This window comes from Pelophylax lessonae (assembly GCF_965119305.1).
Source record: "Pelophylax lessonae genome assembly, chromosome: 4".
Taxonomy (NCBI): Eukaryota; Metazoa; Chordata; class Amphibia; order Anura; family Ranidae; genus Pelophylax; species Pelophylax lessonae.
In genome coordinates, this window is record NC_138771.1 from 428392710 (window position 1) to 428407560 (window position 14851).

Consider the following 14851-nt stretch of genomic DNA (forward strand, 5'->3'; position numbering starts at 1 on the left):
TGAAAAAATGCAAAACGATTTTGGTACGGTGCCCATATTGACCTCCTGTGTTCACAGTGTAGAGGGACAGCTGCACAGCATGGGGCCCAGAAGCTAGTAGAGTGACTTTATTAGCAGTGTTTACTTCAATGATTTACAGCTTCTAGAGGGATATACAACTTTATTGCAATTTAGTGGGATTGATTTGACATTGTTCACCTACCAAAGTATGAATGTTCACTATGCAAAGTGGACACTTATGAATACAGTGAAGCTGTGCGCACTTTAAATGCTGAACCATATACAAACAAAAATTGAACAGTAGGATTTTCTTTTCTAGGCACGTGATTAAGTAATCAAAGTAAACTAGGCTTCATCTTGTTGACTAACATTAACATTGCTAAGTTAGCAAGGTGATCAGCTTCTTTTCATTCAGTAAATCAATTCCACTATGTTGTGCAAATCTTTAGGTGCTAAAGCACAAGCACATGTTTCATATTCAAGTAAAAGAACAGTAGGAAAATAATTTGGTTAAGAGATATTTTTGAGAAACAATATGTCCATTTTACTATATATTCCATAGGTACTCTAGTTTTAAATGTGAATGTGTGTTTTTATTACATGAGATGATGTTATAGTTTTAGTTCTTTGGTATATGGGACAAATGTGGTCATCAAGTCTAAGTGATAATGTGTAAGAGCTTGGTGTGCTTTTTTCATGAGTGGTTATGTGGAATACACTTAAAAAAAAATATTTATACTATATTTATATAGTATATGGATGGCAATTATTATTATTATTGCTGGTAGCAATTATGTTGTATTTAGTAAGAACTTTTATGTAATATACACAAAAAAATACTCATGAAACTGATAAAAACAGTACATTTGGGCTTTACTTCAAGCTCAAAATGTTAATGTTTTTTTTCTTTCATATTTAATTTAAATTTAGCAAGAATTTAATAGCTTAAACAGTAAATACACTTGATAAAACTTGCAGTTCCTCTGTTTCACCTCAGAGCGCCACTGTTTGACCAATAAGCAAAGGAATTGAGAATTGGAGATCCACTGGTATTTTCATCACTCATTCTGTATATATACAGCAGATCTGTAAGAAGAGACACAGCCATTTTCTGGATTCTCTTTGCACAGTGTATAAAGCTGCTGATTTCCTGCATTAAAACATTTTTGTACATCCACCTCACACCACTGGATTACAAATTACACAAGGATTGCAGAAGCAGAACATGACTGGGCTAAGACATCATGTCAAGGGAGACAAAGGAGTCAGATGGCAAGTAATATTTTTACTCTTATTTTCCTGGCTGTGTCATTCAGTCTCAGGTCAGATTCATTATTCCATTGTAGAAGAAATGAGAAAAGACTCTGTTATAGCAAATATTGCAAATGATCTAGAATTGGATATTAAGCAGCTCTCCTCCAGAAAACTGAAAATTGTGTCACGTGTTGTAGAGAAATATTTTTATGTAAATGTAGATACTGGAAATCTCTATGTGAAGGACAGGATAGATAGAGAGACACTGTGTGGGGCAGAGGCTACCTGCTTCCTAACCTTTGATGCTGTGGTTGAAAATCCCTTAAATATATTTAGAGTCAAGATTGATATTGAGGACATAAATGATAACCCTCCAGTGTTTTATCCTGACACATTCACATTTGAAGCAATTGAATCAACATCACCAGGATCTAGATTTACTTTGCAGAATGCAGAAGATCCAGATTTTGGTATTAATTCAGTACAAACCTATAAGCTAAGTGATAACAAGCATTTTGCACTGAGTGAAAAAATTTATTCAGATGGAAGTAAATTTCTTGAACTTGTACTAGAAAAACCATTAGATCGCGAATCTCAGAATGTGCATGAATTTTTATTAACAGCTACTGATGGAGGAAAACCTTTGAGATCTGGAACTGCATTAATAAAAATTATTGTCACAGATGCTAATGATAATTTTCCAGTATTTACACAGACAGTATATAAAACCAGCACAAGTGAAAATATGCCAATTAATACTACAATCATTACTGTGAATGCCACGGACAAAGATGAAAGTATATATGCAGAAATAAAATATTCTTTCAGCCGAACACCAGGAAATGTTCACCACACAGGAGCATTCAGCATTAACCCAACAACTGGTGAAATCAAAATAAATAAGAAGTTTGATTTTGAATCAACAAGAAACTATGAACTGTCAGTACAAGCAAAAGATGGAGGTGGCCTTGTCACCCACTGCAAGATATTAATAGAAGTCTTGGATGAAAATGATAATGCCCCTGAGATTTCTGTCACCTCACTCTTTTCGCCTGTCCCAGAAAATTCTATGTCTGGAACAGTAATAGCGCTAATTGAGGCGGATGATCAAGATTCTGGAGAAAATGGATACGTTGATTGCAAGCTAATAGAACAGCCTTTATTCAGTTTAGTGATGTCATCTGACAGTTATTATAGAATTGTTACAACAGGTGAAATAGACAGAGAGAAAATGTCTAGTTATAATATCACAATTGTAGCTACTGACAGAGGATCTCCTCCACTCTCCAGCAGAAGAACCATCCAATTGGAAATATCAGATGTTAATGACAATCCCCCAGTATTTATAAAATGTTCCTATATTGTTTATATACCAGAAAACAATTTGCCAGGTGCCTTAATATACAGTCTAAAAGCTTATGATCCTGATGCTGGAGACAACGCTAAAATTATTTATTCAGTATCCAAAATAAATGAAGAAGATTTCCCTGTGTCTTCTTACCTTTCCATTAATATGGAGACTGGAGATCTTTATGCTCAGAAATCTTTTGATTTTGAGCAGCAAAGGGAGTTTTCAGTACAAGTAACTGCCAGAGACAATGGATCTCCATCTCTGGGTGCCAACACCACATTACTGATCCATGTAATGGATCAGAATGATAATGCTCCAAGAATCTTGTTCCCATCCCCAGGAAGTGGTGGCCAGGATGGATTTGAGATGGTTCCTTTCACAGCTGAACCTGGATCTTTAATAACGAAGGTGGTTGCAGTGGATGAAGACTCTGGACACAACAGCTGGCTTTCTTATTATTTCATACAAATATCAGAATCATCATTTTTTGTCATTAATAAATATACAGGAGAAATCAGGACATCACGCATTTTTCAGGAGAAAGATATACTGAATCAGAAGGTTGTGGTGATGGTGAGAGATAATGGCTCTCCACCTTTCTCAGCTACAGTCACCCTAACCTTCATTATTGCAGATAATTTCCAACAGATTGTACCTAAGCTCAGCAATCAACTTCCTGATGAAAATCCTCAACCACACTTGCAAACGTACTTAGTAATTGCTTTAGCACTGATCTCTTTGTTGTTTATTATCACTGTTATATTGGTCATTATATCAAAATGCAAGGAATCAAAACCATTACCAGACTTTGGAGCATTAAGTACAAGCCTCTATCCTCCAGTAGATCCCAGGATACTTTCTATGTATAGTGATGGAACTTTATCCTTTCCCTATTCCTATGATGTTTGTGTGGCTTTGGACCAACCAGAAAATGATTTTGGGCTTTTAAAGTCAAATCAAAGTGTCCCTATAGATAACCTGATTGACACTGGTGATTCAGGTCTTGAGAGCTCAAAAGAAGCAGTTGCATCCTCTGGAGTCATTCAGGTAAGTCAAAATATCTACATTTAATAATTTCCACATGGGTGTTGTATATTTGGTCCATAGCTCATTATAAGAGTTTCATGAATAAATTATATTAGGGAAGTGTTCACTAGTTTAACATATTTGTTGCAGAGTCAGGCAAGTAGATGATATGCATTGTGCATAAATAAAGTTAAATTTCCGGTGTTACAGTCTTCTGATTAATGTCCATGTGTAACTTTATAAAGAACTCATCTGTGACCAGTGAATAAGCAGATAGTGATCACTGGTAAGTCATCATTATATCCATCCCTGATGTCTGATTGATGAAACTCATAGGAGGGGCCTAGGCATGTGACTTTTCCCAAACAGAGCAACCAATCACATCTGGCAGTAAGTGCTGGTGGAGCCAGCACTGCATGTAATGACTAAGCTGTTGTTCCTTAGTGTGAGGACTTGCACCCACTAATGTGAGTGAAATGGTTTAATGTTTTGATGCACATTTTTAATAAACAGTTTACACAATGTAAATGTCATCTTACTTCCTCATGTGTTTGAAACTTTCTTGAAAGTTAACTGGTTTGCCTTGGAGGTTTCTAAGAATGGGCAAAGGATCCATTTAAAGGGTTAGAGCTTCTGGTGAGTAATTTGAACAGCGTGGTTAGATGATTCACAGACTAGAGTGTATAGAATAGTTTACACAGAGTTTTACTGAACCACAGCATAACTTCATATATGCTGGAGATCATATTTATCTCATACTAATGGGTTTGGATGAAAATATGCACTGGACACTTTTGATTACAGTTAAAGTGCTCATAGAATGTGTGGTTGTCGCACTTTATATTGTTATTATTGTTTACAGTTTTGCACAAAACTTTTTTGGAGAATGTTAAAAAAAATAGCACTTACTGATTGTTTGATTGCACATAATGATATGGATTGATTTGAACTCATATCACTTTATGCAGCACATGATCAATATATGGGCTATGAAATACTGCATATGTGGTAGATATACTAAAAAACATCAATATATATATATATATATATATATATATATATATATATATAGATACAGTATATATGCTAGCACTGTACCTTTTATATATGCAATATTTTGAATACCAGAAGATATTATAATACAACAGCTGGGTTTAATTTTTAGAGCTTTGGCACAGACATAATATTTGATATAACAATAAAGCATGACTGGATCTCAGTACTGCATTACAAAGCAACTAACATTTTTATTATCTGGGAGTCAAAAGACAGTGTTTATAATGCTATTTAACCAGCAAACTTAGTAGTTTAGTTATGGCATCTGTATTTTACTTACCTATTTGAGTTGCATATCCCTTATCATATGGCAGCATCAGAAAAATATATTGTGTAAAATGTGGGGGTGGGGGGATATAGAGACAAGGGAAGTCCAGGAGAGGGGGGTAGGTGCCTGCACTTAAAATCCATATATAAATGACAAAAAAAGTTTTCAGATTTTTGATCCTCTGGATCAACTGTGTGTATAGGATTGTATAAAACATTTTTTTCCTTCTATTGGTTGAACTGGATGAACTTTGTCTTTTTGCGGCTAGATTAACTATGTAACTATACATCTATGTATATAATATACTGGCTGCACTGATATTATAAGCATATCACTGCAAAAAGTATCTTGCTACTGACCTTTTAGGGTACAGAGGCCAGCCATTTATAGATAGAACCTCCTCTTCTGCCCCTTGTGCTGCATGCAAGTGGATGAATATGTCACCTATCATCATTATGGGGACACTGAGTTCACATATTGATCCTTGCCTGTTCAGGAATGCTACTGCTTAGCCCCCCTACCCACCTTGTCTTTATCTACCCTGGAGAAAAGTATACAATATTTTGAGAAGCATTACCTTAAGTACTGCTTTAGTGCTTGAAAGGGAACCAGAAAACTGAGCCTGTGCATGATGAACAAGCTTTTTGGCATTCCGGTGCCAAGAAGGAAGTGTCGTAATCAAGGGAGGATTGTGAGCAAGTGTTGAAAATCTATTATTAACACAAAATGATGTCTATTTAGTCATATATATGAAGCTAATGTGAAGCATATCATGTATATTTAAGTATTACTTTCCTTTTTTTTGTGTAAACTGCACTGTAATCACAGCGTAATACATGTTATATTTTGGCTCATGATACAGTAAAGATGTGTAATCTGTGTAATGCCTTACCAAGTGAAATCTTAAGGCCAATAATAACATTTTAGCCTGGATTAATTTATTTTTCTCAGTTGGAATTTAAAAAGGAGAAATTGTGAATATTATAATCCATGCTAGTGATCCAACTACCATGGCAAAGTAAAGAAAAGTTGCTCAGGGAGTTTTGCTTTGTTTTCCAAAACTATCTGGATTGTAAAAGTTTGAACTTTGTGAACTATTGGTAATTAAATATGTAGTTATGAAAACTCATGGGTAAGGGACAGTTGTATGGCTATGGTCTGGCAAAAGGGGTGGTTATTCTGATTAGTGCATTAACTATATGAAATGCAAAGCAGAACTTTAAACTTACAATGCAAGCCTACACATACTGATCTCACATGCAGTTTCCATTATGCTTTAATATAAGAATTATATTGCCCTTTTTAACTTAGGTAATTACAAATTTCATAGTATGGCTAATTTTATTGGCTGATGTACAGAATGTGATTTTGTTGTCAATTCTAGGAACTTTTTAAAGATCATGCAGTCTAGTTTGACAAATTAGACAACTAGTGTGTTATTTTTTACTTACCAAAGACATATAACGCCTTTATGTATGACAGTCTCCTGTAGAGTTTAGTTTCATGAAATGTACTATTTATAAAACCCTAAAACTTTATATGTAGCATGTACAAAGTCAAATACTGTCTATAGTCTATAATAGTGTCTATTTTTGCATCTCCTTACTATAAACATTTTTGGAATGGCCGAGTAAACAATCTGAACCATCAATTAATTCCAAAATTAATTTTATGTACTAGTTTTGTAAAAGATAGCTGGGTATTAATAAAACCATATAGCAAGGGGTGGCATGGCTGCATGGTATTGTGTAATGCACTGAATGAATGGAAAATATCACAGTAGGGAATGTGTCTCTATGTATCTATGTGTAGAAGGATGGTGTAAAACATGTGACCCTATTTACTTGAGTATTTCGTTTTTACGGAAAAAAAAAATGCATGTTATTTATTGGAGGCTTAAAATTTTAAATAATTTTTCCCATAAATAAGACAGATGTTTTATCATTGTAATGTAGTGTGATGCACAGAAAGGTCTTTTTAATGTGTCTCTACTCTGTCTACAATGTAAAAAGTTTTTCTTTAAGAATTCTTTAAATTAGAAGAAAATAGTAAAGAAATGTTTACACTTTAGTCAGAGTGGGGACAGCTTAGATTTTAGGTCAAGATTTTACTGCTGTCCATGTTTCCATTGAGACCCATTTTTTCCATCATTCCTGCTCTATCTCTCTTCAACAAAGAAAAAGGTATCATTACGAGTGTGAGAGAGGATCCTCTTTATGCAATGTAAAGCTAACAAATACCCCGCGGTCCCACTTGTCTTAGAAATATAGAATTATTAGCTAAAGGGGGGAGACACAGCACATTTCTGTAGAAAAACCATTTACTGTTCTGTCTGTTTCTTTGCAGCCTTATCTACAAAAAATCTAATTTATAAGTTAGACCATGAGTTTCATACAGTATCGAACTGTTTTATTTCATCTTCAATGAATCTTCAAACTATTTTAATCTTAATCTCTTAAAAGTATCAAATATTCTATCAATAACAGTATAGGCAGGTCACTCATGATTACAGATATTTTATGAAAGAATATAAAGCTATACATAGACAAATTTAGTATACAGTCTGCAGTGTAGGGAAAGTCCAAATAGGTGTTCATCTGGATATTATTTTTAAAACCTTTTGCTATGTAGGAAACTATACATTTATATTTTTATTTTGAGAAATATAAAAGTAGAAATTCTTTGGTGTCAGTAAAGTGCTGTAAATCACTCTAGTACATAAATACTCTTGCAAAGGCAGAAATGGATCTATTTATTAAAACTGGTGAGTGCAAAATCTGGTGCAGCTCCACGGAGGATTGGTATCAAAATTCTTTTAGAGCTTATCAAGGTGTCCTCAATATATCTCTAATTGAAGCCAATCTAAAGGTAATGATGCGTTGGTACCTAGTACCATCGTGACTCTCACAAATTTTCCCGTCCACATCGCCCCTTTGCTTTCGAGGTTGTGTTTCCACAGGTGACATGATGCATGTATGGTGGACTTCCCAAAAATTAGGGGCTTCCAGAACTACATTTTTAATGTTATCCGCAGAATTACCGGAGTGGCCCTAATTAAATCTCCTCAGATTGCATTGCTACATGCCAGGGATTTCCAAGCCAGTAAGTCTGCTAAGCGACTCATTGACTTTATCCTTACGGGGGCCAAATTGAGAATAGCAGGTATGTGGAAATGCCCATCAGTATCCTTCACCAGGGCTAAACGGAAAATATCATGGATCATGTCACAGGAAAAGTTGGTCAGTGTATTGGAAAATTTGTCAGCACGGTTTGAAGCTACTTGGGAACCCTGGGCCGAATAAGTTAAGGTTTTACTGGTATAAGTTCTGTTCTGGGTGCCTGGATCTTTGATGCCTATCGATATGTTCACTCTCCCTGGACTCTGTTTCTGTCTCCACTTTTTCCTTTTCCTTTCTTTCCCCTCCCTTTTCCGACCTCTCTTTCTTCTTCTCTCTCCCTGGCTGTTTTCAGCTAAAGGGATCACCTTCTTGGTTTTAGATACTGTATGTCACGGTCACGATTTCCTATACTTGGGGTTTCTCGTTTTGTGGTCTACACAGTTTGACACTGAATTGCAGGTGCCTTACATGAGGTTTGGATCAGCACAGCCTGTTCTATTACCTATGTTTTATTAGTAGTGTCCCTGGACACAGCAGGTTCCTGATAGGGGTGCCAGGGATTCTCCTCTTATTCTGTTTCTTATTAGCTTTTAATTTCAATGCTTGATCTCATGTATTGCTTTCATATGTAACAGTCTTGTGACCTTCACTTCCTTTTAATGACTATTGCTGTGTATTTGTAGACTATGTTTACTGATCCTATGCTCCCTCTTATGCAATTTACTGTGACCATTTGCTGTTGTATTATCTTTGCATATCTCAATAAAAATCTATTGAAAGTAAAAATCTGGTGCAGCTTTGCATAGTAGCCTCCCTCAAATTGTGGCCTAAGGCTCTGGGGGGCCACATACTTTGACTGAGCTTTTGCTCTTATTGCACGCTGTTGCTGCAGGGGCGCTCTGCCAAGTCTTGTTGGGCTCCATGGTTTGGGACATCTATATGCGCAGTCTTGGTTGCTGCTCCTTTCGGTGTATTGGGATGGATATAACAATAATGATTTTATAAAATGCTGGCAATTTTGTGACTCTTTGCATCATAAGTGTTGTTTTGGACTACACCATTTATACACCCCTGAAGAAGGAATAAAATCCAGAAACGTGTCGGGTGTGCAGCTATGTTGCTTTATGAGTAATCTGTTCACACACATATGCATTAGTGTCTATAAATATATTGACAACCTATGGTGGAGTCTTTTTAGGGCTAGCCACCCTTTGTTTGTATGATCTATACTTTTTTGTATTTTTTGTAACATAAAAAATATGTAATTAATTTTACCTTTTGTACTACATGTAAATTATTGGGTTACTAACAACCAATAGGATAAAGACCAATAAAGTCCCATTAGGGGGGTTCCTTCTCTCCTTTTTTTCTGTTGTACCAGGGATGTGGGTCTTATCCAACATTTTCTCCATTCACTAGCTGTTCTTTCTTTACATAGACCCATTTAGTATACAGTCTGCAGTGTAGGGAAAGTACAAATAGGTGTTCATCTATATAATATTTTTAAAACTTTTTGATATGTAGGAAACTATACAATTATATTTTTATTTTGAGAAATATAAAAGTAGAAATTCTTTGGTGTCAGTAAAGTGCTGTATATCACTTTAGTACAGAAATACTCTTGCAAAGGCAGGAATTAGTATATTTACTAAAACTGGCGAGTGCAAAATCTGATGCAGCTTTGCATAGTAGCCAATCAGCTTCAAACTTAAGCTTGTTCAGTTAAGTTTTGGCAAAAAAAAAAACTGGAAGCTGATTGATTTCTATGCAAAGCTGTGCCAGATTTTGCACTCTCCAGTTTAAGTAAATCAACCCCAAAGGGTTTCTTGTGTTACCTTTACAACTCAAACATGCACAATCAAAATATGAGTTTTTTTACCAATTACAGCTATATAATATACAGATGTTTTTGCTTAACATATACTGTTTAGGATGAACCCAAATATTACATAAATATTGAAATGTTTTGTTACAATCTCACTGCTGCAAGCACAGGTATATACTCTTCACTATATACAGGCATTTACCTTAATGTGATATAAACAAAATTCAAATAACAAAAATACTATGAAAAATATACCTTAATGTATATCTACTTATACTTTTATGTTTTAAATTCTGTGTTTCAATGTATATTAGACATATTTTGATAGCTTAAAAAATGTATTTTTATAAAATTCCTTAGAATTGCAGTTCCCTTCTTTTGCCTCAGAGCGCCGCTGTTTGACAAATAAGTAAAAGAATACAGAACTGGAGATCCACTGGTATTTTCATCCCTCACATATATGCTGCAGATCTGCAAAAGAGACACAGCCATTTTCTGGATTTTCTCTGTGCAGTGTACAAAACTGCTGCTCTGAACATCTCAGTACACCCTCCTCAATTTACTGGAATGCAACTTAAACAAGGATTAAAGAAGATGAAAATGACTGAAATGAAAAAAGTGATACATATATACAACAGACTCAGATGGCAAGTAATATTTCCCCTCTTATTTTGCTGGCTTTGTCATTCAGTCTCAGGTGAGATTCGTTATTCCATTGTAGAAGAAATGAGAAAAGACTCTGTTATAGCAAATATTGCAAATGATCTTGAATTAGATATTAAGCAACTCTCATCTAGAAAACTGAGAATTGTATCACGTGTTGCAGAGAAATACTTTTATTTGAATCTAGACAATGGGAATCTGTATGTAAAGGACAGGATAGACAGAGAGACACTGTGTGGGACAGACTCTGTCTGCTTCCTAACCTTTGATGCTGTGGTTCAAAACCCCTTAAATATATTCAGAGTCAAGATAGACATTCAGGATATAAATGATAATTCTCCAGTGTTTTATTTTGATACATTTACATTTGAAGCCATTGAATCAACACCACCAGGGACAAGTTTTGCTTTACAAAATGCAAAAGATCCAGATTTCGGTATGAATTCAGTACAGACATATCAGCTCAGTGACAACAAGTATTTTGCACTGAGTGAGAATATCAATGCAGATGGAAGTAAATTTCTTGGACTTGTGTTAGAAAGACCATTAGATCGGGAATCTCAGAATGTGCATGAATTTTTATTAACAGCTACTGATGGAGGAAAACCTATAAGATCTGGTACTGCATTAATAAAGATCATTGTCACAGATGCTAATGATAATTTTCCAGTATTTACACAGACAGTATATAAAACCAGCACAAGTGAAAATATGTCAATTAATACTACAATAATTATCGTGAATGCCACGGACAAGGATGAAGGTATAAATGCACAAATAAATTATTCTTTTATTGAAACATCAGGAAGTGTACATCATACAGAAACCTTCAGCATTAATCCAAAAACTGGTGAACTCAAAATAAATAAGAAGTTAGATTTTGAAATAACAAAAAGTTATGAACTGTCAGTACAAGCAAAAGATGGAGGTGCCCTGGCCGCCCATTGTAAAGTTTTGATAGATATTGTAGATGAAAATGATAATGCCCCTGAGATATCCATCACCTCACTCTTTTCTCCTGTCCCAGAAGATTCCATACCTGGAACGGTAATAGCTCTATTTGAAGTTGATGATCAAGATTCTGGAGAAAATGGATTTGTCGATTGCAAGTTAATAGAACAGTCTTCATTCAGTTTAGTGATGTCATCTGACAGTTATTATAGAATTGTTACAACAGGTGAAATAGACAGAGAGGAAGTGCCCAGTTATACTATCACAATTGTAGCTATCGACAGAGGATCACCTCCACTTTCCAGCAGAAGAACCATCAGACTGGATATATCAGATGTTAATGACAATCCACCAGTCTTTATGAAATCCTCCTATAATATTAATATACTAGAGAACAATTTACCAGGTCTCTCAGTATACAATATCCAAGCATCTGATCCTGACGCTGGAGACAATGCCAAAATCATTTATTCAATTTCCAATATAAATGCAGAAGATTTCCCTTTGTCCTCTTATCTTTCCATCAACATGGAGAGTGGAGTTATTTATGCTCAGAAATCCTTTGATTTTGAGCAACACAAAGAATTTTTAATAACAGCAATTGCTAGAGACAATGGATCCCCATCACTGAGTACCAACACAACATTACTGGTTCGTATAGTGGATCAGAATGATAATGCTCCAAAGATCTTGTTTCCATCCCCAGGAAGTAGCGGGCAGGATCCGTTTGAGATAGTTCCTTTCACAGCTGAACCTGGTTCTTTAATAACAAAGGTGGTTGCAGTGGATGAAGACTCGGGACATAATGCTTGGCTTTCTTATCATTTTATACAAATGTCGGAACCATCGGTTGTTGTCATTAATGAGTATACAGGAGAAATCAGGGCATCACGTATCTTTCAGGAGAAAGATATACCGAATCAGAAGGTTGTGGTGATGGTAAGAGATAATGGCATTCCATCTCTCTCAGCCACAGTCACCTTAAACCTCATTGTTGCAGATAATTTCCAGCAGATTGTTCCTAAACTCAATAACCAACTTCCTGATGAAGATCCTCAGTCACACTTGCAATTGTACTTGGTTATTGCTTTAGCACTGATTTCTTTTTTGTTTATTATAACTGTCATTTTGGTTATTACTTTAAAATGCAAAGATTCAAAGCCACTACCAAATTTTGGAACTTTAACTACAAGCCTGTATCCTCCAGCTGATCCCAAGATACTTTCTATGTATAGTAATGGAACTTTGCCCTTACCCTATTCATACAATGTATGTGTTGCTTTGGACCCATCTGAAAGTGATTTGGGTTTTTTAAAGTCTAATCAAAATGTCCCTGTGGATAATCTTATTGACACAGATGACTCAGGTTTTGGAAATGAGAGTTTAAAAGAAGCACTTCCATCTACTGGAATTACCCAGGTAAGTACTAATGACAGAAAATGAAGTCTTTATGGGTGTCCTTGACACTATCGTCAAAAGCCTTATAAATACTGTGCCATCCTATATATTTTTTTAGGAATATTGCACCTATTCTAGGATTACAGAAAATTAGTTATTATTTAGTGACCCCTGCTAAGTTATCATTGCAGTGTAAAAAACGGTAAAAAACATATTTAGGAGATTTTGCTTAAACTTTTTATTTTTCACTTTTTCAAAACTTCCAAAAAGTCCGAATACAAGAATCATACATTATTGTGTGAATGGTAGAATGTAACAATTTTGGAATTACATATGATCCCAAAAATGACTCAAACTCAATGAATCAAATACTTTTGACATGTTAGCATATAATGTACACATAATGCAATGCATGTTGTAGTAATTTATCTAATCTTCTGTTAGGTGAAAAAAAAACATTGGAGCAATTAAAATAGCCCTAACCCCTAGGAAACTGGTGGTAATTATTATCAACTCTGCACTGGTGTATGGAGGTCACTTGGGACATTACCCCAAGGTCTATGCAGGGCCCATCCTGCACTTAAGAGCTGCAAAATTGTTTCTGTGACTACACAAAAACTGTTAGCGGAAGTTGCTCTTGCTTTGCCTCTTAGGCCTTGCTTACACACAATGCAGTGCAGTGACTAACTTTTAAGAGGTCATGCTACTGCTTCCTAAAGCCTGTTTTTTTTTTTTTTTCAGTCATGGTTGTGGTACAGTCCCATTGACATCAGTGGGTGATTTTAACATATGGTGCTGCCTGTCAAGTTAGACATGCTGAGTTTTTAATTGCTGCACCATGAAGCTAAGCATAGTAGCCACAGCAATGTGTACTCACCCAAGTGGCTGCCATGTTCATTTTTGTGGGTTGTCAGTAAAAGGATTACCAGCTGATTTTTACCATTTTTCTTTCACGCATGTGAATTTAGCCTTGAAGTCTATTTAAAACTGCATGTTCAACCAAGACTGCCCTCTCCGTAGCGTAACCATGCTGCTTTTCCATTTTACTGCAGAATTAACAGTGTAGTCACCCTATTATTGTAAGAGGCAATATAACAGATGTTCTGGAAAGATAAACAGGTAAAGATAGAAAGGTAGAATTACAAAAAACGTTTGTGTTAATGCTAGCTACAGACTGCATTATATCTTTCAATTTTTATTTTGTCCATAGTTACACTTTAAATTCCCATGTCATCTTAGTCAATAAAAATATGTAGAACTTTGATTGTCCACATGCATATTATGAGCTTGATTATTCAATTTAATCAATTAAAGGTAAGCATAGTACAGGAAAGAAAGAGCACAGGTAAAAGGCGTGGGACTTTGCATATGCCTTTAAGAACACATCACACAAAGTATATTGATTAAAAAGGTTCTTTATTAAGTTTATACAGATAAAAGATGCCTAATAGCATACAACAATGTGATTAATACCATACAGTATGGAGTATATATTGTGAGGGCACAGAGGTATGTATTCAATGAGAGCTTGGTCTGGTCGATGCATTTCATGGAACTCCCGTTAGTGCATAGTGCATAGTTGTTTATGATAAGTCCAATTAATATACAGTTATTTGTAGATTGTGTTGAAATATGTGTTCACAATATTACTACCTACTGCAAGACTATCATAAAGATGAACACTGGGCAAAGCAAAATTTGTCTATATACAGGAGTCATGTGTTATAACATGAATCATGGTGTTCTTTTTGTATTTCTACCAGACCTGTGCAGTAGGCTAGTGTGAAACATTGCTCATGTGCAGGAGCTTCCTATAAAATAGAGTGGTCAATGATGTACATTCTCCTTGTGCAAGGTACCTGGACTTGTCTCCCCCCCCCCTCCTGTACTATTCTGTAGGCAGCCTGTAGTGGATGGAGCTATTGGGTCCCTCCCACAGC

At 35.5% G+C, this 14851-nt stretch overlaps 1 protein-coding gene across 6 annotated transcripts in view; it reads left to right on the top strand.

The window, feature by feature from the left end:
- Positions 1–14851, top strand: part of LOC309553178 (protocadherin gamma-B2-like) — a 374843-nt gene that overhangs the window by 86733 nt on the left and 273259 nt on the right. The window contains exon 1 of one of the 6 annotated variants that reach the window (XM_082254121.1): positions 1101–3652. The exons of the other annotated variants lie outside the window; for them this stretch is intronic. Coding sequence (XP_082110247.1) covers positions 1226–3652 — 2427 coding nt within the window. The 5' untranslated portion in view covers positions 1101–1225. Of the gene's footprint in view, positions 1–1100; positions 3653–14851 lie in introns of those variants that run through there. 6 annotated transcript variants of the gene reach the window in all.